The 24,624-nt window shown below is 41.3% G+C and overlaps 1 protein-coding gene across 1 annotated transcript in view; it reads left to right on the top strand.

The window, feature by feature from the left end:
* The window catches only part of thop1 (thimet oligopeptidase 1), a 73,427-nt gene that overhangs the window by 4,801 nt on the left and 44,002 nt on the right, over nt 1-24,624 (top strand). Inside the window, exons 4-5 of the mRNA XM_047050005.1 lie at nt 3,223-3,358; nt 3,602-3,744. Coding sequence (XP_046905961.1) covers nt 3,223-3,358; nt 3,602-3,744 — 279 coding nt within the window. The remainder of the gene's footprint in view (nt 1-3,222; nt 3,359-3,601; nt 3,745-24,624) is intronic.

Raw genomic sequence — 24,624 nt, 5'->3', positions numbered from 1 at the left:
ACATTCCAGAGCTTTAACCAGGTAACAACCGTAGATACTAGCTTGCCACAATTATATATAAATGTCAACACTTCTATGAAACTGATTTAATTTGGGTGCTGGGACGGGGGAATATTTTGTTAAAATAGCTGCAAAAGAGGGACTCTGCACCAACTCCGAGTGTGGCACAGAGCTGCTAATATCTGACAGCGCTGTTATTCCAATAGCCCAGCAAATAGACAATGTTTGTACACTTGAAAAGCACCAAGGTCCTCCAAGGATCAGTGTGTTTGCGGAAGAATTTCTGAGTTAAGGTGTGTAGCTGTTACTCTGGGGTACGGTGGTCATTTTAGGACATCCTCAGATCTCAGACTCAAGTGTCAGTCTCAAACGAAAAGGCGTCAAGTCTCAGACCAAAAGCGGGAGACTTAGGCGAAACGGCTTTATTCTCAGACAAAACGCTCTCAAACCAAACACCATCATTCTCAGACAAAACGCTGTCATTCTTAGACAAAACGCTCTCAAACCAAACGCCATCATTCTCAGACAAAACGTTCTCAACCCAAATGCCATCATTCTCAGACTAAACACTCTCAAACCAAATTGTTTGGTTTGAAAATGTTGCTCAAGCTAACGTTTTATCGCTAGCTCACTCACTGACATTGAAACATAAATAACAACGTCGTAATGACAAGACAATAAGTAGACATTTGCACTTGCTAACTTAAAATTGTATTTAAGGGTTCCAAATCCAGTCAAGCACATATCATGACACCAAAAGAAAAATAAATTATGACTTGCAAACTCGCCGTATTAGAAGGATGCACACTCAGTAGAATGTTTTTTTGTAGGCTGTATGTGTTGTATCATGATGACGTATCCTACATTCAATAATAATATTGAATGTAATATTTAGACAGGCTCTGGTTCGATATATCAGCATGTGCTGTACATGATTGTTGTGTTGTAGGCCTATCTGTATGTCTACAATTAATTTAAAAAACGAGTCAGAGACGTCTGACAAAGGTTTTTCTGATGACGTTTAGTTTGACGTTGTTTGTCTGAGTCTGAGATCTAAGGATGGTGGAGTTTGTAGAATCCATGGCACTAGCTTGCAGAAAACAACTATTCTGTATTATATCAAAAGTAAGTTTTCTTGCTGTACCAGTTAACAGAAACAACACCATGGTATTGTCCTTGGGCAAGACACTTCACCCTACTTGCCTCGGGGAATGTCCCTGTACTTACTGCAGGGCTCCAGACTGCGACCAAATGGTCGCATTTTGCGACCAGTTTTTGAGACAGTACGAGGATTTTTTACAACACTCGCACATGTGCGACCTACACATTTTGAATTAATTGGGTGTGCACAATGTCAACACACGTTAGCAACGACGCATAGATACGGCGTTCGAGTAAGACAGCGATATCAGTGTTCCTTCTGCATTGGTACCGTAGCTAAAAGTCTAGGAAAGTTGAGGCTATTTTTCACTAGGTACCTATAAACCTAGCTAAAAGTCTAGGAAAGTTTAGGCTATTTTTCGCTAGGTACCTATAAACCTAGCTAAAAGTCTAGGAAAGTTTAGGCTATTTTTCGCTAGGTTCCTACGAACGTCGTAATTTGCCAGACAAGTGGGTTCCCCTTCATTTTTTCGGTGAGCAGTTTCACGAGCCTTTCTTACCCAGCGTCATGGAGCCTAGCAGCTAAATACTTATTTAGCACTAGTATTGCTACTGTATCCCTGCCTGTGTTTGAGCTGTTGCGCTGTTATACTCAGCAAGTGTCGTTATGTGGTGTCGGAGGACTGATTGAAAAGGCATTATACATTTAAGTCATTTAGCTAAGACTTGCATGTACAGTACGCAATGTCACATTAAATAATGTATTTAAACTCAAGCTTATATGGTGCGTCGCTGTATATCAGTTTTAAAAATTACAGTAAAAAAAACTGACCCATCTGCAACCGATGCAAGCACACCCCGCAATTTCCCCAGAAATTGTTCCAGGGGCGATTCTAGGATCAGACCTTTAGGGGTGCTCAGCCCCCAATGAGAATGTGACATGAATGCAGTGCCTTGCAAAAGTGCTAAACATAAACCCTCTTGCTAATAAAATCTGGTTTTAGGATAAAACATTAGCATTGCATTACATTCATTCATGTAGCAGAACTTTTATCCAAAGCGACTTCCTAGAGAGCTTTAGTGCTAGGTCAATACCATACAACGAGACATCCCCAAAACAAACAACGCGCAGGCCGAGGGCACAGCCCAGTAGGACAGGGAAAACACCCGCACCAGAACACGCCAACTTACCGAGCCCAGCAATGCGTGGCTAACCACTCCAGATCCAACACGGACCAGGCCAGAATCAATGACCACATGACATACAGGTTAGAGCCTGCAAAAAACGCTGTGCAACTCGCAGAACAGACATAACCCACGTTGTACCGCCGAATCACGGCCACATTTCCACATTAGACCAAGTGTTCCCAAAGATTCAGCCCCACACAGCGGAATCCTCCAAATAACGATCGTACCCGAAGACAATATCCGTTCACGCCACCCAGGAATCAGATCGATCGGACACAGCGTTAGACTCAAGAACAGCAGATGAACAGAAGCAACCTGTGTCGCACTATTAAAGCAGAGTGCAGCGATATCCTGATTAAATAGCCCGCCCTGCTAAGAAGGTGTGCCCCTACTGAGTGATGACGCGCTGCCAGTGACGCGCTGCTAATGAGCGCTATGTCTCGCGTCCCCCTGCATGAACCAGCTCCGCTTGTTTTGAGAGCGTTTTGTCTGAGAATGACGGCGTTTGGTTTGAGAGCGTTTTGTCTGAGAATGATGGGTTTGGTTTGAGAGTGTTTTGTCTGAGAATGACTCAGTTTAGTTGGAGAGTCTGAGAATGACAGAGGTTTTTCTAAGACTGAAGCCGTTTCGCCTAAGTCTGACGACTTTTGGTCTGAGAATTGACGCCTTTTCGTTTGAGTCTGACACTTGAGTCTGAGATATGAGGATGTCCTAAAATGAACACCGTACTGGGGGGAAACATTGCAGTTATGTCTTAGTATTGTATATTTGTTGAGGTAAGCAACCAATATTGCTCACCAGCGAGTCAATTTTGTTGACAAAACAATCTGCCTAGCTTGTATTTAAATTACCCGTAACTGGGTACAGCAATATCTGACAGTCTTCAAATGATTGGATTCCAATCTTCCTTATTTCTGTCATTCTCTTTATTAGGAGAACTCAGCCATCTTAAAGGAACTGGTACAGCTGAGAGCCGAAAAAAGTTTCCTGCTTGGCTTCAGCAGCCATGCTGACTTTGTCCTGGAGATGAACATGGCAAAGTCTGGCAACAAGGTGGACGCTTTCCTAGGTGGGTATTTCTGATTAAAGAAAATGAACTTCAATTATTGGAACATTTAATAAACTTGGGGAACAGAATCAGCTACAGCAGTTATTTACATTTATTCAATGGACAAACATAGTTGCTAAATGTATGTTTTAATAGGTTATTTGTACACACATCTGAAATTGTTATTGTTGTTTTAACTTACAAAACAATTTTTTGTTGTTGTTGTTTGATTATTCAAGTCATCAACTGGTATGTTTTTTTTAGAGGAGCTGGCCCATAAGCTGAAACCCCTTGGAGAGGAGGAGAGGGCAGTGATCCTAAAACTAAAGGAAAAGGAGTGTCTGAAGAGAGGCCGGCCCTTTAATGGGGAACTGTATGCCTGGGACACACGCTATTACATGACCCAGGTAAATAACTAAATTGCCAACTCTGATGCACACAAAGGGAAATATTTTGCTCCCACTCTGCTCCATTTTCTCTGCTCAATTTTGCTCCATCTGCAAAGTTTGCCATGGAGTAGCCTAGGCTTGTCATGGGTGTTTAGGTGCCCATTAGAGTCATGCTGGTCCTCCTCCCAAATGGCCTCTTCGTCAGCGATCGCTTTACAGAACGTAATTTACAAAATCATAATTTGAATAAAGATCATCAGTCAACAACCAGGGCATGGGGATCAGATGGCTATGGGGATCAGATGGCTTCGCTCTGGATAAGACGCTAAATGACTAAATGTAAATGTAAATTCAGCACAGGTAAATAGGGACCATTTGGGCAAAATGTTGTTTACTGCTTGGGAAGTGAATGCCCATAGATGTCATTGTCAGTGGGGGGTGCTGAGCTTGTCCTTAAATAAAAATAAAAAAAATTATGGTGAACTTCCATCTTCTTCAATAACTTTTATAAGCATTTCAAAACCTAAAACTTGTGATACATTTACATTTAGTCATTTAGCAGACGCTCTTATCCAGAGCGTCTTGCAGTAAGTACAGGGACATTCCCCCGAGGCAAGTAGGGTGAAGTGCCTTGCCCAAGGACACAACTTCATTTTGGCACGGCTGGGAATTAAACCAGCGACCTTCTGATTACTAGCCCGATTCCCTAACCGCTCAGCCACCTGACTCCCTAGATAAACGTTGTCTTCCGTAGGAATTCCCTAAGAGTACCATCACACCGGCCTGGGTTTAAATCATCAGGGAGTCAGATGGCTGAGCGGTGAGGGAGTCGGGCTAGTAATCAGAAGGTTACCGGATCGATTCCCTGCCGGGTCAAATGATGTTGTGTCCTTGGGCAAGGCACTTCACCCTACTTGCCTTGGGGAGAATGTCCCTGTACTTACTGTAAGTCGCTCTGGATAAGAGCGTCTGCTAAATGACTATATGTAATGTAAATCTGACAAAGGCCATTTCCTGCATGTCTGTTTTTTTCTCTCAATTATATAGCAACTTTACATTCTCTGCACATAATTCATATTGTGTAGTTGTTGCCAATTTATTAAATCGATGGATTACTTTCTTAAAGATATATGTCATAAACCTTTCAAAAGGCTTGTATGCAAAGTAGCGCCCTTGTTGTGCAGAGTGCATTACTTCCGCATCGCATCTTATATTGAACCCTTTCCTGCCTAAGCCACAATGCAGAAAATTCTCAGTTTTCTTTTTGTTTTTCTGTTAGAATTAATATTCTTTATTTAATTTTATGAATTTTTATATTAAATCAAACACCATAACTGTTGACACCATATTGAAGAGAAGAACTAGGGTTTTTTAATGATGTAAATAAATATATGATTACTTAACGCAAATCAAGGAGATTTCAGGCAGCCATTTTTTATTAACAAAAATCTTCTCCGTCCGCCATACTTCATCAGACAATTTTCAACCACTTTAATTACAAGATAGAGGAAAACTTAGAGCATATGAAATAAACATAAACCGAAACCGGGTCACTGAAATAACTTTACTTAGCATAACTCCTACAAACAAATTCTTCGTGACTAAAAAGTTTAGACTTTCAATTGACAACACATATCAAGAAACTTGTCTTTACTCATAATATCGTCTCTGATTTCAATTTGAAGCGGTAAATCTAATCCTCTCTGGCTATGTTTAGGGAAAAAATGGCTGATGTCGCTGGCGATACATTTTATTTTTCAAGGCCAGTATCGTCTTAACCAATTATATGTGCTTTTAGCTTATGTTATCATGAGTATCTGGCAGTTTTCAGAATAAAAATTGGTGTTTGGACGGCGAAGATATTAAGGTGGGAGCCATGGGAAACTGGTTTCCCATATTTGAATTGTCTGTCTGGAAAGGGTTTATCTTTTGCCAATGTGTTCTCATCACAGAATGACCACTTCTGTCAAAAGTTTTAGGTTTTGAAATGCATATAAAACTCATTGACCTAGCTCATGTCAGCAGGAGCATTTATGCCTGCTTTGGTAGCTGGTGAGGAAGGTGAGACGTTTATGCTTGTGATGGACCCGGCTCAGGGATGGGTCCAGTAAAAGTAGTTGACGACGTGGTAAGGAGTAGGCAAATTACTTTCAGCAAGGACTCTCAGCAAGGGAGGGAGGCTGTGTGTGTGTGTGTTCTATGTATGCCCAATATGAATTTTACAATAGTTAAAATGAACAGTAAACTGTTTTTAAAAGTTGCTAAGCCAATTTTAAGCAAAATAGTAATAAAAACAATAATAGCAATACAATATCAATGATAATTAAAAAATACCATAAATATACAAATCATAATAAATCATTAAATAATTATTTAAGTGTAAAATCAACAGATAAGTCTTGAGACCCCTGGAGCAACCGATAATGTAATAACGGCCAATAATTTAATAACTGCCAATAACTTAATAATTTAAATGTTATACAACCAATAACGAAATAAATTGCCAATAATGTAATAAAGTTGTTGAGCCAATAATGTAATAACTTTTTGCCAATAATGTAATAACTTATTACTTTATTGGCTGGTTATTACGTTATTGGCCTGCATTAGAAAAAAACTTTGAAAATGTAATAACTGAGCCAATAATGTAATAACTGAGGTATCACTTTATTTTATCTTCAATTTCTGGAAAGAAAGTGTCACTCTTAGCCTTAATATTGCATCTTGCAACACATGTTTAAATATCTGACCTTACAGATGCCCCTCCACCCTTAAACCCTCCTCCACAGGAGGCCTTAAAGGAGCAATTAAGAGTCCATTTGGATTTATATCTCACTCTTAGGGTTCCATTATAGTACTCTGTGTATCCAACTCTTTGACCATGCAAGCGCTTTTATGGAGTCGTGAGTCTTTCTAAGTTCTGCTTTGCAGTTTTCAGTATGGTTTTGCAATTCACCGCCGGAACGCTAGGGGCTGCGGTAAGGAGTCGTTATCTGACCAATGACAGCCCCGCGGTCTCCATAGGTTTCAGTCGCCTCGACTGGTACCATTTTTTGGAGGCACACGTCGGGCCTCCAAAAAAGCAAAGCTTTACTTTTTTACATTTGGGTCTTAAGTCATTACAATTCTTACAGATATTGTTGTATAAATAGACAGTTGCTCATAATGGTGTATGTATGTAAAGACAGTTATTCTTCTCAGTTATGTTTTTCAACTCTGAACACAGGATAATATAACTTGTGGGGTATACTACTAAGAGAGATTAGTGGGTTAGCGAAGTATGTTGTGCTCAAAGCAAGGGTATGTGGTGACACAAAAGTGACTTTTTAACCTGGAACAGGTTATGTCTGAGGTTAGAGCGCAAAACATGTAAAAGCACAGCCTACTGATCAATCTTGAAGTTACTTCATGTGAGAAATGTATGAGGGGAGCTCCTCCTATCCAAACATTTAATGTACCTAGATGTGTAGAGTGCTAACATGTGCAGATATGAATGCCTGCTGTGTTTGTCCCTTGAGGGCCTCAAAATGGGAAAAAAAATGTGTTTGATCAAACATTCATGCAACAATCTCATACTCATTTGAAACGAACCAGTATATTACTAGTGCTGTCAGTTAAACGCATTATTAACGGCGTTAACGCAAACCCAAATTAACGGCGTCAATTTTTTTATCGCGCGTTTAACGCTCGTTTTGACCTAGCAAACTTTGTAGTTTTTTTAACATTCTGTTGCAACAACCACTGACGTTAGAAAAACTACAATACCGTATCGGATCTAGCTAGACAGGAAACAAAACAACAGGCATGCCACACACACTTGTTTGGGCTTGCGAGCCGGCTAAAGAGTAGTAGCAGAGCCCGTTTACGGATATTAAAAATTATCTGGTAGTAGGCTAACGTTACGTTTTGAGTTGATTGCCAGCGCCAGACGCCGAAATGGATGCCAATAAGATTCTGAATGGAAAGTTTACTTTTAAAAGGTTGCCAAATGGTTCCATTGACAAGACCAGAGTGATCAGTGTGTTCTGTCGTTGTGAACTGAGCTATCATCGCAGCACCTCGTGTAGTCTAAAATGCCATTCTGATGGCCAAGCACACAGCTGATGGGGATTCTCCGCCCGCTCGTCAAAGCCAGGCGATTGCAATGTTGTTTTCAATTAAAAAAAAACTTTTGCACGAAGCAATCCGAACCACTTTTCCATGTTGATAAGAGCATTAACATTTGAAAAAATAATGGATGAAAAAGAAATCAAGGGACATTTAGAATAGATAAAAATGTGCGATTAATCGCGACTTAACCGTGACAATAATGCGATTAATCGCGATTAAATATTTTAATCGTTTGAAAGCTCTATATATTACACATAGTTCTGAATGGCCAATATCATCGCAATACAGCCTCAACATGAGAACACGCATAGAGTCTGAGCTAAAAGCCTGGTTTGACAGGTAAATATACTATGAACTAACCTACTGAGTTACTCAGCATGTTTTGCAATAGAATATTTTCAGTTATATATGCCAGTGGGGTGTATTACGAAGAAAGTGACGTTTGGACATTTTTGAGTTAGCTCTGCAAACCTTCGGGGTTTGCAGAGCTACTGCTACTACAAAACATGCTGAGTAACTCAGTAGGTTAGTTCATATTATTCTCTAAGCAGTTATTTTGTCATTAAGTTTCATTTTCAAATCAGGCTTAGCTAACACAATTAAATTCCTTAACCTCTTTTTCCTGAAACACTGCCCCCTCCTCCCCCAGTTACTACGCAAGTATTAACATATATATTTTTTTGACTGCTACACATGTTATACATCATTGGAAAGCTACGTTTCTTGGGCTTCCATTGCAATAAACCAATTCAAGATCAAGCCGCAACAGCAAGTGCCATCAACGTCTTTGTCCGGTGACCGTTCCTTCAGAAAAGTCAGAGAAAGAAAGTTACTGCTTACCTACGATTACTTCGGAATGTTCCAGGTATGCACACAACCCATCAAAACCTCATCAGCGTATTCCCAAAGGTCCAAAGTATCTAACCATGTCGAGAAGTTGTCCAAACAATGAATTATATCCACACATAGCCACGATCTTGTTGCTTCATTCTTCCTTTGGCAATTATTTTATTTCAGTCTCTCATGCACTATCGCTCATAGGAGGAGATGTGGGTTTTGTACAAACGCGGGGATAGTCTTAAAATGGCCGCTACACTCTGCCGTTTCGATTGACATCTTGTTCGACCCAATAGGAGCTTCCATGCCCCGTTGACAGCCCTCTAAAGCCAAATAGGTCTGTGCGCCCCCCCCCCCCCCCCCCCTCCCCCACTTGTTCTAAACCAATATCTCAAACTGGCTTCGACTGGCTCTGATATAAGCTTGTTAGCCTTGTAGCTTAGCGCTAGCTGTAAATGGCGATACCCCATTTGTTATGTTTTGGTGGAGCCTCCAAAAAAAAGTTGATTGTGCAATAGGGTTGACAGAATCAGTGTTCTTTGTGCGCCAATCCTGGGAATCAGATGAAGCACTCCAATGTGTTCATGCTTCAGTTTTTATGTTTCAGTAATACTAATGTGGGATTTTGCTATTTTATGATAGTTCTAAGTACCACCTTTCATTAGAGATAACAATTATACCTTTTTATCCTAAGAATTTGACCTTGGTTACAAGGGTCATTCTGGAGTCTCCAAAAGGCCCTTTTAGAAAACGCCTGGATGTACTCTTATAAAAACATGTGACAAATATGAATATATTGTGGGATTATGTTTGACCTTTGATTTGAATTAGGTAAGGCTTCAACCTGTGGTCCAATTCTGTCTTCCAGCTAATACCTTCCATCTCTAGGCCTCTTCAGGCCTCTGTTTTCAAAACAAAATATAGGCGGAAATAGAAACTTTCACTTTCCTTGGGTTCAAGCTTCTATTACTGAACACCAGTAGGTGGGTTGTGTGCATACCTGGAACATTCCGAAGTAATCGTAGGTAAGCAGTAACTTTTTTCTCTGACTTTTCTGAAGGAACGGTCACCGGACAAAGACGTTGATGGCACTTGCTGTTGCGGCTTGATCTTGACGGGTCCTGACAACAGAGTAAATAACTTCAGAGTGTCAGCTTTCAAAAGAGACCATTTACATGCATGTACTCCAAATGGTTCATGAACAGCTTTCAATTTACTTTGGGCATGCTGTTTAGGTGTTTTAAGGCACATTTAACAGGTTCCCAGAAAAGGTTAATCTACACTGTCATCTAATGGATAAAACTGAAATAAAACTAGCCTACTTGGGTATAAACCTCACAGCTGTCTTATTACAACAGATATTTCTGCACAATAATACATAACAAATGATATCCATTTATTTACTACAACAACTATGTAAATTATGCTAGCAATTTTACAGTTTTACAGTTAGATTAGACGTTCAGGTACATGTGTGCTGTTAAGTTATTTTAGTATTGAAGTGTCTTTTATACATATTGATGAGGCGACTGTGACCAATGGAGACCGCGGGGCGGTCAGATAACAACTCATTTCCGCAGCCCCTAGCGTTCCGGCGGTGTATTGCAAAACCATACTGAAAACTGCAACGCAGAACTTAGAAAGACTCAAGACTCCATCAAAGCGCCTGCATGGTCAAAGAGTTGGATACTCGGAGTAACATAACGGACCCTAAGAGTGAGGTATAAATCCAAATGGACTTAATTGCTCCTTTAAGGCCTCCTGTGGAGGGGGGTTCAAGGGTGGATGGGTAACTGTAAGGTCGGATATTTAATCCGACCTAATAATTATCTGTTGCAAGATGCAATATTAAGGCTAAGAGTGACACTTTCTCTGCAGAAATTGAAGATAAAATAAAGTGATACCTCAGTTATTACATTATTGGCTCGGTTATTACATTTTCAAAGTTTTTTTTCCAATGCAAGGCCAATAACGTAATAACCAGCCAACAACGTAATAAGTTATTACATTATTGGCAAAAAGTTATTACATTATTGGCTCAACAACTTTATTATATTATTGGCAATTTATTACGTTATTGTTTTTATGACATTTAAATTAATGTTATTGGCCGTTATTACATTATTGGCCATTATTAAATTATTGGTTGCTACAACCCCTCTTGGAGGATCCAAAACGATCACATCAATGCAAGACACTAGGCAACTCGTATCATAGAATGCACGCTTATTTTAAGAGGACTGTCTGCAGGGAATGTGTCTGACCAATCACGGTGGGTGTGGGCCGCCTGGGCCAAAAATGCCAGGGACAATTTTTTTGTCCCAGTCCAGCCCTGCACATGCCATTTATCATTGGAAAGCTAAAATTAGTGTAATTCTATTGACTAGTACCCAGTGCCTGTGATTAAGATGTCAAGGAATTACACATACAGTTTAGTTGAAATATACGATGTTGAAGTTGAGAAGGACAATTTTGAGTGAGGAACTGTCCTTCTAAACTTCTTTATTTTCTATTGGGGTTTTTAGTGGAGAAACTTGTTACGACACTCCCTGAACTTATACGGCTGAATGGTGTAATCCGATGTCTTGGGGCAAAATGAGCTTTTAACAGCTATAGCCAACATGAAGCAGACAGGGTGTCAAAAACCATGTGTTTATTAACAAAGAAGGCTTAACAGGAGAACAAGGGGATCATGAACGGTGCCAAAGAAAATAAAACAATAAAAGTGCTAAATACCCTGCCTAACCCAAATAATGCCAATTACTTGGGGTGGCACCGTTCCTTGCCTACTGTGGTAACTGCATGATGTTAGTGTATACCCATGGGCTGCTTACCTTACCTAAAAACAGATTTTTTTATTCACTAATGTTCTTTTTACACAATATTATAACAAACAAAACACCTTTTACTATATATTCAAAATTATCATTTAGCAATGAGATACATCACTATCCAACAAGGCATGCAGTAGGAGGTAGTTTTATGTTACCGAAGGTGAAAACCAAATCGATTCAACGTTCAGTCAGGTATAGAGCTATGTGTGAATGGAACGCTCTTCCAAATACCATCAAACAACAAAACACCCAGTATGGTTTTAAAAAATCACTTAAGAACCATTACCTTCAAAGACATTGCAATAATTAAGATCAATTAAGAGAGATTCAGTCATAGAGCTTTCATTATATCTTATTTAAAAATAGATATGATATAAATTTAAAAATCTATTCGGAGTAGCGTAATCTTGTCAACTTCTCAATATTATTTATTTTTTGTGTGTGTGATTAAATGTGTTTATTGTAAATATGATTTGTAATCTCAATAATGTCTTGTGTGTATAGTGTGAAATGTGATGTCGTAAATTGTATTGTCACATGATAGATTGTAGGACCCCAGGAAGAATAGCTTCAGCTTATGCTGGAGCTAATGGGGATCCAAATAAAACAAACAAAACCTGTCCCCTCTCCTGTGAGCGAATGAACAAACCAAAATAAACCATCAAACGCAAACAACTTCGATTTTACAGGCAAGCTCGTAAGGTACTTCAAAAACACACAATTTCAACAACGTTGCAACAGAACATGGATGGCTGGCTTCCCAACCGAGGATAGTTCCGGCTTTTTAAAAGGCAGAGGGGCAGACAGACGGGAACATGATTGGGCAGAAACCAGAGTGACGATCCTGGCCAATCTCGGACAGACACCTGCGGAGAACGATAGGGAGGAGAACGAGAGGGAGGGACAAACACAACAGGGGATACAACACAAACCGCAAGGCCCTATAGGCCTTAACACTCCCACCCATAAAACATGGGTTATGCGTCGATAGCAACACATGTAGGGTGCTAAACTGTAACACATAGGGATACTCACACATGCTGTTACTGGGAGACTTCAACTACCCAAACATAAAATGGAGTGAAGGTCAAGGGACAGTAAATTCTGAGAGCAGTGAAGGGAGTAAGTTCCTCAAAGCCACACAAGACTCATATTTGTACCAACATGTAACATGCCCTACAAGACACAGAATCAACCAAGTTAGCAATACAGTTGACCTGGTCTTTACCAATGAAGGAGGTATGATAGAGGACATTCAAACAAGACCCCCGATTGGAAAAAGCGACCATATTGTATTGTAATTTGCCTACAATTGTTATGTAGAGGGGTCACACGAGAAATCAGAGTATTACCAGTACAGCAAACTACCAAATGATGGCAGAAGAACTAGACCTCAACTGGGAGGAACTTTTACAGAACAAAGACATAGAAGAAAGCTGGACATTGTTTGCCAACACTGTAAGAGCAGCCGTTGAAAAACACATACCCAGAGTAAAAGCCAAGAAGAAGGAAAAGTTGCCATGGAGAAACTACAAACAAGCTAAATAAGAAACAAACGGCCTGGAAGAGGTACTTGGAAACCAAATCAGAAGAAGACTATAAAAAGTAAACCAGAGTGAGAAACCAGGCAAGATGGGCAGCAAGAAAATCAGTCAAGAACTATGAGAAACAAATGGCACGGAATATAAAGGAGAATCCAAAACTATTCTGGAAGTATGTGAACAAGAAATAAAAAACGAGAGTATACCCAAGCCGAAAGATGGAACAGGTGTAGTGACCACAGACACAGATAAAGCAGAGACCCTGAACAATTTCTTCATTAGTACCTTTACGAAAGATAGAGTTGACACTATACTAGAGGCAAGAAAACAAGAGTACAATGAGGAGCTGTCAAAAATCAACTTACATGTCAACGATATTTACACAAGACTCACAAAAATAAATCAATGGGTCCAGATGTTATACACCCCAGAATTCTGAAAGAGTTGGCCGAGACCCTGGCAACCCCCTTATATATTATGTTCACCAAGTCACTGGAAGAAGGCAAACTACCAAGCGACTGGAAGGTGGGACACATCACACCCATCTTTAAGAAAGGAAGTAAAAAGGAACCAGGCAACTACAGACCTGTAAGTTTGACATCTGCAACAGGGAAGATTCTAGAAGGTATAGTCAGAGATGAGATTGTGAATCATCTGAAAGAAAACAACCTCTTCACAGAGCACCAACACGGTTTGTGAACAAGAGTGTGTGTGTGAACCAAGCCAGTTCGAGCTGGGCAGCAGTTACCAGCGGCTTGCGACAAGGCCGTGTGCTTGGACCAATCTTGTTCACATTATTTGTAAATGAAATGCCGGAATCAGTCCTGAGTAAGATCAAGCTTTTTGCAGACGACACAAAGCTGTACCGTACAGTATGTGAAGCCAGTGATTGTGAGACACTACAAGAGGATCTTAACAAACTGCTAAATTGGGCAACTTAAGTTCCACCCTAGCAAGTGTACAGTGATAAAGATTGGCAAGAAACACCCTGACTTTAACTACTGTATGACTGATCACTCCGGAGAGTCCAAGTCCAAGTCTTTTATTTGTCAGGTGCACAGAGCAACACAAGGTTAGACTGGGCACTGAAATTCTTAAGACAAGACAATGCAAGCACCTGGCATAACATAATATATAAGTACACAGAACAAATTTACATCTATGCTGAGCTTAGATAAGTGAACTTCCTAAATATACAGATAGCAATAAATAAACGACTATACTAACCCTAACACTAAAACTTCCTAAATTACAGATAACAATAAATAGTACGCTATACTAACCCTAATACACACAAAAAAAAAAACTGTTACAACCCTATAACCTAATCTAACCTAAGTGGAGTACAGTGCAGTAGTGCAAATTTGCAGATCAGTGACTAAGTCAATGACCAAACAGGAGCCTGGTGGCGAGGTACAGTAGTGCAATGTTACTGAAAGAGCAACCAGTAGCATAAAGTGACAGTGTATAAGTGACTAGTGTGCAGTAAAAATGTCCATATCAGTGTCCATTGAGAAGCCTGATGACCCTTGGGTAGAAACTGTTGTCCAGTCTGCGTGTGCGCGACCGGATGCTGCGGTAACGCCTGCCAGAAGGCAACGGGGTAAAGAGACTGAAGGATGGGTGGGAACAGTCTCTTAGAATCCTGCTGGCTTTCCTTAGGCAACGTGTGTGGTAGGTGTCCTGTAGGGCTGGGAGCTTCCTGCCGATGATGAACTCAGCAGAACGGACCACACTTCGTAGGGCCTTGCGGTCCCGGTCTGTGCAGCTCCCATACCACACTGTGATACAACCAGTCAGAATGCTCTCTATAGTGCATCTGTAAAAGTTAGTAAGGATGACTGAGTCCATACCAAACTTCTTCAGTCTCCTCAGGAAGAAGAGGCGCTTACGGGCCGCTTTGACCACCTTGTCCGTGTGAACAGACCAGGTGAGGTCATTGCTGATGTTCACCCCGAGGAACTTGAAGCAGCTGACCTTCTCCACTTCCGATCCATTGATGAATAGGGGTGCATGCTCCTCCTCCTGCCGCCTCCTAAAGTCCACAATCAATCAGAGACTGTCAACCTTGAATTTACCAAAGAGGAAAAAGATCTTGGAATTGTAATTGACCAGGACTTGTCTTTCGAAACCCACATTGTGTCAATTACCTCTAAAGCCAACCAGATGGCCGGGCTCCTGTGGAGAACATTTCAATATGTAGACAAGGAAGTCTTTACTATCCTATTCAAGTCTTTGATTCGACCTCACATTGAGTATGGTGCTCCGATTTGGTCTCCTGGTTCGTGGAAGCTGACAGATCTCATTGAAAATGTACAAAGACGTGCAACAAAGAGAGTACCGGGACTAAGGGATCTATCATACGAGGACAGACTTAGAACCTTGAAACTACCTACACTACTATACAGGAGACTGCGGGGAGATCTTATCAACACCTTTAAATATGTGCATGGGTTATATGACACTGTTCCGTGTATACCTCAGGTAAAGAGAGAAGGGAAAATGAGGGCACATATTTTCCGTCTAAAAAGGACAAAAACAAATAGCAACAAGAGACAGGCCTTCTTTGGCAACAGAGTGATACCCTGGTGGAACACATTAACTGAAGAGGTGGTCAGAGCGCCCACAGTCAACAGTTTCAAGGCAAGATTCGACAAATACATGGAAGATCACCCAGTCCTGTACAACTACAGATCATTGGACAATCCACACAGACCCAAATGACAGTTTGTTACTGAGGAGTCAAAAAGGAGTTCAAGAGGAGCAGTTTCAACTGGAGTGAGACTCCTACCTACCTGAAGAACTCCACTCTACTCTACTCTAAAAACGAGAGGAAGCATCTGCAACCACATTTTCTCCACCCTTTTTATGTTGGAAAACTAAGTGGAAACCCTGCACCAAGAGGGCTTAACGCATGAGCCTGTGGTTATGATTGTACATACGGTGGAGGAAGACCAAAGGATTGTGGTCCGTAAACACCTCAACAGGCTGAGAGCTGGAAGCCACGTAGACCTCGAAATGTTGTAGGGCCAATAGTAGGGCCAGAGTCTCTTGCTCTATCATGGAGTACCTAGACTGGGCCTTTGAGAATTTACGAGAAAAATAACAGACATGGTGATCTTTTCCATCTGCATCTTCTTGGATCAATACTGCTCCGGCCCCCAGAGCACTTGCGTCCACCTCCAACTGAAGGGCTTGCTAAAATTTGGGGCAGAGAGAACAGGTGAACTGCACAAAAAGGTTTTAACAGTGGCAAAGGCAGACTTGCACACATCAGACCAGGTAAACATCATCGAGGGGCTCAGTAAATCGGTTAGCGGAGCGTCAACGGTCAGAACTTGCGGCGAAAGATCTAGGAAATCATGGAGCTCTCTGCATGTAGTAGGGGTTGGATATGCATCTATGGCAGAGAGTTTTGCAGACACCGGCTGCACCTGACCTCATTACCCAGATAGGTGACAGTAGCCCTCCCGAAGTCACATTTGGCAAGTTCAAGGTTAAATTGGCCTGAGCCAAGAGCTCAAACAGTTCGCAGTGTGTTGACATGCTCATCCCAACTCGGGGTGTAAACCACTAGCTCATCCAAATAGTACAGTACTGCACCTCCGACAATGTTAATAAGGCGCTGGAAAGTCACCGGGGCGCTACACATGCCGAAGGGCGTTACACATGCCGAAGGGCATAACGGTGTACTGTAGAAATTTGTCTGGAGGAGTAACGAAGGCAGAATCTGAGAAGCACAGGGAGCGAACATGACATTCCCGGCCAATCACGGACAGACACCTGCAGCGAACGATAGGGAGGAAAACGAGAGGGGGGGGCAAACACAACAGGGGAGACGACACAAACTGCAAGGCCCAATAGGCCGTAACAAAACCCAATTTGAGCAAGGGGGACAACATGCAAACTCCACACAGAGAGACCTGTGCTGACAACCCATCTGAGCACTGAAAGGTCTCAAGCAGGAATCAAAGCCAGGACCGACTTCCTGTGGGGCAACAGTATAAACCGCTGTGCTGCCTTTCCTTGTTTTTTTTTATTTATTTTTTTGAAGATGGCCCTGGCATGTTAGCAATGGTTACTAACATTGCAGCAATGCCTGTTGGTCATTTTGATACTTACATAGCTAGTTAAAACAGACACATTACAGACCAGGGTGGTGATATCGCAGGAAACATGGATTTTTACATCTGCGGTATCAGCCTTTCGTGTTTGTTCTGCAGTTATCACTAGAAGCGCGTGTTCTGTCTGAGTCTTCAGACAAGGACGTGGTTACTGACACGTAATGATTGCTAGATTGCTCTTCTTGCACGGAGCAAAGGCACGGTCGAAAAATTTAGATCTCAAACACTAGTTTAGCTGCGCGCTGCTCTGTGTACTTCCACGGGAATTAAAAAGAAAGCTTGAAAGTTTAAAAGAAGGATTTAAACACAATGGACAATTTAAAGAAAGTCGGTAACAGTTATTAGCAATGCTAACGTCTCCTGTATCTAGCATAGGTAGAATGCTAAAAACTTTTCAAATTTCCAAAATATCTGAACAACAAAAACATTCATGAACAAAAGAAATGCAAGTACTCTGCAAAATATACGAATAACAACAAATATAATTACTCTCTAAAATATCAAGCTTTTCAAAGCAATGAGCACCATGTTTCATACATTTACATAACATTTTTTTATACATCATACTGTAGTATATATATTTTTTTGATCATACGTATGATAAAATATGTTTTTTTCAGCTAAATAAACTATTTCTAATTTCTGTTCCGTCTGGGGGTGAGCACAAGATTGCTTGTGCGCTTGATGGTGTGGTTGTGTTGTACCTCAGTGAAATTACCTTAATCTTGGGAAACTGTCAAAGAACACCCAGCTCAGACCCTGCAGATTTCAAATATTCCATGACCTCTGTTTCAGCCAAGTAGGCACAATCCTCCTCCACAAATGGAAAAAAGTCATCCATGGAGTCAGCAGACTTGTTGTCATGTTGAGCATTATGCTGTTGGTCTTCAATGGGCAACCCACGGCACTCTGTTGTAAGCATTAACAGTGTCTTTTTTTCTCTTCTTCTCTGATCCGTAATTTAAATTTGGGCAAAGTGAGTGCAGCCAGGATAGCTTCTTTGTTGTCCATCATAGAGGAAAAGCATACCTTGATCGCCTAAGAGGGAAAATAAATACATCAGACACTTCACATTATACAGGAGTATGAAAGAAAATATACAAATTAAACCATGGGTAAACCAAGAATTTAGCAATCTCAGATTACCTGAACAATGACATCAGGGAGAGATGCTGTTATCCTAAACTCGTCCCGCAGTGCCATCATCCTGGACATTAGAATCTCCAGAGTTGGAAAAAGGTTCAAAAATACAGTTGAATGCAAAAGTTTGGGCACCCCTGAAAATCTCCATCACTTTCATCCATAAATTGTTGGGCGTTTGGATGAGGAACGTCTTTGTCATATATATACACATACGTCATGGACAGTGAAATAAGGTATATTTGACAAACAGAAAATATGCCATATGCATCATAAGAGAATTAGACACATGCATACATTTGGGCACCCCAACAGAAAAATCACATAAATATTTACTAGAGCCTTCTTTTGCAAAAAATAACAGCCTTTAGACGCTTCTTATAGCCTCTGATGAGTGTCTGGATTGAGGTAATTTTGACTATTCTTCCTAACAATACATCTCCAGTTCAGTAAGGTTTGATGGGTGCCTAGCGTGGACAGCCCGCTTCAAGTCACCCCATAGATTTTCAATTATATTCAAGCCTGGGGATTGGGATGGTCATTCCAGAACATTGTAGTTGTTCCTCTGCATAAATGCCTTAGTGGATTTGGAGCAATGTTTCGGGTTGTTGTCCTGCTGGAACACCCAACTCCGCCGCAACTTCAGCTTTATTACAGATTATTGAACATTATTGTCCAGAATTTGCTGGTACTGAATTGAATCCATGCGACCCTTAACTTTTTTGCAATTAAAGTTTGCGACCCTCAACTTTAACTAGATTCCCAGTTCCTGCACTAGCCACACAGCCCCACAACATGATGGACCCCCCACACAATTTTACTGTGGGCAGCAAGTGTTTTTTTATTAGGAATGCTGTGTCCTTTTGCCTCCATGCTTAAAGCCTCTTGTTGTGACCAAATAACTCTCCCTTGTCTCATCTGATGTAGTTTGGCAAACCTCAAGCGAGCCTGTTTGTGGCGCGTGTGCAGAAAAGGCTTCTTCCGCATCACTCTCCCATACAGCTGTTCTCTGTGCAATGTGTGCTGAATGGTCAAGCAATGCACAGTGACACCATCTGCAGCAAGATGACCTTGCAGGTCTTTGGAGGTGGTCTGAGGGTTGTCCTTGACCATTCTGACCATTCTTCGCCTTTGCCTCTTTGTTATTTTTCCTGGCCTGCCACTTCTGGCCTTAACAAGAACTGTGCCTGTTGCCTTCCATTTCTTAATGACATTCCTCACAGTGGAAACTTATAGCTGAAACCTCCGGGATAACTTTTTGTAGCCTTCCCCTAAACCATACTGCTGAACAATCTTTGTTTTTAGATCATTAATAGAAGAAGCCCGTAATAGGAGGCTTAACAAGTTAATCAGACTAAGTATGTGTTGCAGTTAATCAGCATTTGGTAGGCAGAGGTATTCAAATCAAATAAATGATTTAAATACAAACTTTTGCACAGCCTATTTTTCACATTTGATTCACACAACTAAATACTGCTACACCAAATATCTTTGTCTGGAAAACCCCCCAGCACTCAGTGTTAATTAGAAAAGGAATATTACTATATTATATTGATCTTTTTTTGGTGAAGACAGTAAATGATCATGCAGCCTCAGAGGGGTGCCTAAACTTTTGCATAAGACTGTAGCAGTTATCTTCTCCTCGCAGTATATCTAGTGCTACAATGAGTGGCTTCAACACAATAAAATATTCCTTTAGGAACAGATACTCCCTATCAGAGAAGCATTTTATTCCAAACTGAGTGCAAACAGTATTTAACTCAGCAACTGGAATGTCAGTGATCCTGGACAGGGCGTTGTGAAATGAATTCCATCGTGTTGAAGTTAGCACTGAGTTTTTTCTTGAAAGAATTCTCTACTAACTCTGAAGCCACAGAAGAGCAGTTTGCTTTCTACAAAGTGCAGAACACTTTGAGATTGCATTTTTGTAGCTGACTTTGGACTCGTTTGCTTTAAGCCATTTCTCAACATCATGAAAAATGTAGTTAAGTGTGTGTGATGCACACCTTAAATGAGGAGGGAGATAAAACTGTCCAACAGGGTCTGTGGAGAGTCTGCTCAACATCAGTAAATGTCACCTCTTCCTCTGACTCCTCATCAAAATCTGATTGTTTGAACATTCTAAAAGCTTTGAGAAAATTGGACCCGTTATCTGTCACAGTTGCTGTCACTTTAGAGTGAAGTCCATAAGTTGAACAGACTTGCTCGATTTCATTGGCGATTACATTATATGTGTCTCCCTCTTACTCTTTTACAAGCTAATGCTGCATGTCCACGTACGAAAGAAAAAAGATCAATCCAATGTGCCGTCATTCCGAGAACTTTTGTTATGGCTCGTCCAAATGTCAGCAGTTGTCGAAATAAATTCCAAACTCTTGAATGTCATTTTAAGCTCTGTTTCCATGTTGATGTAACACTTATCTAGGTAAGAGGAAAACGTTTTTTGATCAGATTCTACAGCACGCAGCGGGTAGTATCTCTTCCACTATATATCCTGCAATATATTTATATATATATATATATATATTTTTTAAAGCTCACCTTCAGTACACTTTTTCCACTGGCGATGTAAAATCAAGTTTTGCCTGCCTAACATGTGTTGCTGAGGTATTATCTTTCGATGAACATGGATCACTCAAAAGTGTTCGTCGATGCTGCCTTTTGAGGTGCTTCAGTAGGTTACTTGTATAGCCGCAGTCGCAGATGGGTTTTTCTCTCCAGGACATAGTTTGCACTTAACATTAAGATTATTGTCAACCTGTGACAAAAAGGTGAAGTACTTGGAATATTTCCATTTCCTAAAGCAGTTATAGGTGCTTGCTTCGGCCGAGTCCTACATCTTCCACTTCAAACCGCTAGAGCCTGCGTTTATGCAGCAAACTCGCGTCTCACGTGCAACTGCACTAACAATTTTAAAGAGGCAGCGTTCACTTTTACCGTAAAATGATCAATTTAGATTTAAATTCAGTATTGATTTATACAGAACTGTTTGACTAATTTACAGTATGTAACGCAAGTACATTACGAGTAACTGTAATTAAATTACCTAAAAATGAACAGTAATCCCTTACTTTCTCAGTGGATAAGTAATTTCCACAACCAACTCTGGTCTAAAGACACGTTAGCATACTAGCACAGCTAGCCTAAAATACCGTATGTCTTAGATTAAACGCCACCCTCAACCCTGCACCAAAAAGAATTTGTGTAATAAACGCTGCGGTAAAATACAGTATTTCATTTTCTTGACTTTCATTCAAATAAATAACCAGTGTACATCTACAATTCACGATACATGTTTGGCTGTGTTGCGTCTTTGCTCCACAGCTTTGCTCTTTGTTAACCAACGAATCAGCGTGCAGCTCATCTATATAATCATGAGCATACCATGAATGGGACAAAAACTTGTTTTATTTCTATGGAGTTAGATTAGTTTCATAATTCAAACAAACAAACGTAACACGATTCAAACAAATGTAACACAATTCAAACACACGTAACACGATTCAAACAAGCGTAACACGATTCAAACAAACAAACGTAACACAATTCACAAATGTATTTCGTGATTCACAAATAAACGACCCCCATTACATTTGTTTGCAACCTGACAAACACAAGTTACAAATCGGAGAACACGAGTTACAAATCGAAAAACACGAGGTTACAAATCCCTGCATTCGTTGGTGTGGATTTTTGGAACTTTCCTGACGCGCTTTGATTCACAAATGCATTTTTTCTAAAGTATATTCCCTGCAGCCTATCAGATCGTCTCTTCCAATTGTAGCCAATCACATTAACGTGTCTATGTCCCCAGAAATTGTACCAGGGGCGATTCTAGGATCAGACATTTAGAGACCCCAATGAGAATGTGACATGAATACAGTGCCTTGCAAAAGTTCTAAACCCCTTGCTAATATAAATCCAAAATTTCACTGGATAACAATTAATACTTTTATGTATTATTATGCAAAATATTGAATTAATGAAAAAACCAAGGATGTCCCTTTCTTCATGAACTACCAGCATCAGGTTAAAAATTGCCACTGAATTGTACCCTCTCTAGTTACATTAATAAATGCATTGCAGGTCAATATAAGGTGTGCGCCTAAATGTACTGCTTGCGCTCCTAAAATTTTCAGTCAGGGGCTACTGTGCTCCTAGTAAAAAAAAAAAAAAAGTTAGTCTGGAGCCCTGGCTAAGGACCGAAAACAGTCCTGTTGGAAAACCACTAACTAACCTAGCATTACCGTCCTAACCTGACTACACTAAACGCTAAGTTACAAAAGGTGCAGGTGGAACCACTCCTAAACTACTGTGCATAACATTGGTTATCTACGTGTTGAGGAGTATACCCATGGGTCTCTACACTATCTCCCTTCTCCTTTTACAAATCTGGACAAATAAACAGCCGCCCAGCGCGACTCGCCCCTTTTCCCCATACGCCAAACAGAACACACTTTTATCTATGACGACATTGTCTAATTAGGCCCGATTAGATACAGCCGCCTCAGGTCCGGATCTCAAAGTCGGGGCGCGCACTCCGACATCAGCACCGTCACAGGAACACCTACAGACAATACACACAAACAACACACACACCCTACAGGCAGGAATGGGAGCCGTAACACCCCCACCCATAAAGCACAAACCCATAGGTTTGGGTTTAGCAAAAGAAAACGCACCAAAAAAGAAAATGCAATGACCGCACAGAGTAACATCACACACATGACAATACGTCAGCAACCACGTTCTCTGACCCTTTCTTGTGATGGATCTCCAGATTGAAACCTTGGACCATCATTGACCAGCGCTTAAGACGATGGTTATTGTTGTACATGCGTTGTAAAAATATAAGGGGGTTATGATCAGTAAACCCCACAATAGGAAGCGTCGTGGAACCCAGGTACACCTCAAAAAAATGCTAACGGACTAAGTAAAGCCGTCAAAGGGGCAGCCACAGAAGAGAAGTTCCGGCCAAAACCACGATAGTATCCAGTCATCCCCAAGAATCTGTGCAACTCACGCCTAGTGACAGGAGGAAACACAGCAATAGCAGAGACCTTAGCAGCTACGGGACGTACTTCTCCCCGGCCAACCTGTTTGCCGAGATACGTGACTGTTGCCTTCCCAAACTCGCACTTAGCCAAATTCAGGGTCAGATTGGCACCTGCTAAATGTTCAAACACCTTGGTAAGCGACTTCACATGTTCACACCACGTTGCCGAAAACACCACCATATCATAAAAATATGCTGAGCAATTTGGAACGCCCGTTAGGACGGTGTTAACCAGTCTCTGAAACGTTGCAGGGGCATTGCACATACCAAAGGCCATCACCGTATACTGCAGGAAATCATCAGGAGTAACAATAGCTGAGATCTCCGAAGCACGAGAGGTAAGGGGTACTTGCCAGTATCCCTTTAACAAATCAAGATTGGTTACAAACACAGCAGAACCAATAGTGTCTATGCAGTCATCTAACCGGGGCAAAGGATATGAGTCAGGCAGAGTGACTGCGTTTACTCTTCTGTAATCCGTACAGAAGCTATGGGTACCGTCAGGTTTAGGGACAAGCAAGCAAGGGGAGCTCCATGGACTTGAGCTGGGCACCACAAGGCCAGTTCTCTTCAAGTAGTCCACCTCAGTCCTTATGACTGATCGCTTAAACATGTTCACGCGGTACGCATGCTGTTTGATAGGGGTTTTACCCTGCACATTAATGTCATGAGTCAACACAGAGGTGCGAGTTGGAACATCGCTGAACAAACAGGGATAGGCACCAACTAACCGTAGGACGTCGTTTCTATGAACATCCTCCAAATGCGTCAACAGATTTGGTAGCGCCTTTAACTGCTGGGAATCGTCCAACCGAACACATTGTTGTGGGGCATTGCGTAGGATCAATCCATCCTCATCAACGTCAGTGATAAGGACAGAGGTTAGCAACACACCCTTAGGAGCCACCAAAACAGCGGGTCCTGTTGGTGGGATAGTGCTTGATGTAGGGGACACTTCTCTTTCCTGATAGAGTTTAAGCATGTTCACATGGCAAACCATGTGAACATGATGCGGGCCGTGATGGGTAGCCAGTGGAGGGAAATGAGGAGCGGAGTAACGTGGGAGCGTCTGGGTAGATTGTAGAACAGGCGTGCCGCTGCATTCTGAATCCTCTGAAAAGGGCGGGTTGCGCATGCTGGGAGACCGGCGAGCAGCGAGTTGCAGTAGCTACTAGTTATGTTGTTGGCACGCCGGAACGTCAACGTAAGTCTCGTGCCACTTGATACTATGTGGGATATCGAGAGCGTGCTCATGA

Source organism: Hypomesus transpacificus, chromosome 26, assembly GCF_021917145.1.
Source record: "Hypomesus transpacificus isolate Combined female chromosome 26, fHypTra1, whole genome shotgun sequence".
NCBI lineage: Eukaryota > Metazoa > Chordata > Actinopteri > Osmeriformes > Osmeridae > Hypomesus > Hypomesus transpacificus.
The sequence above is the reverse complement of the archived record's forward strand: the minus strand, read 5'-3'. Positions and strand labels throughout refer to the sequence as shown.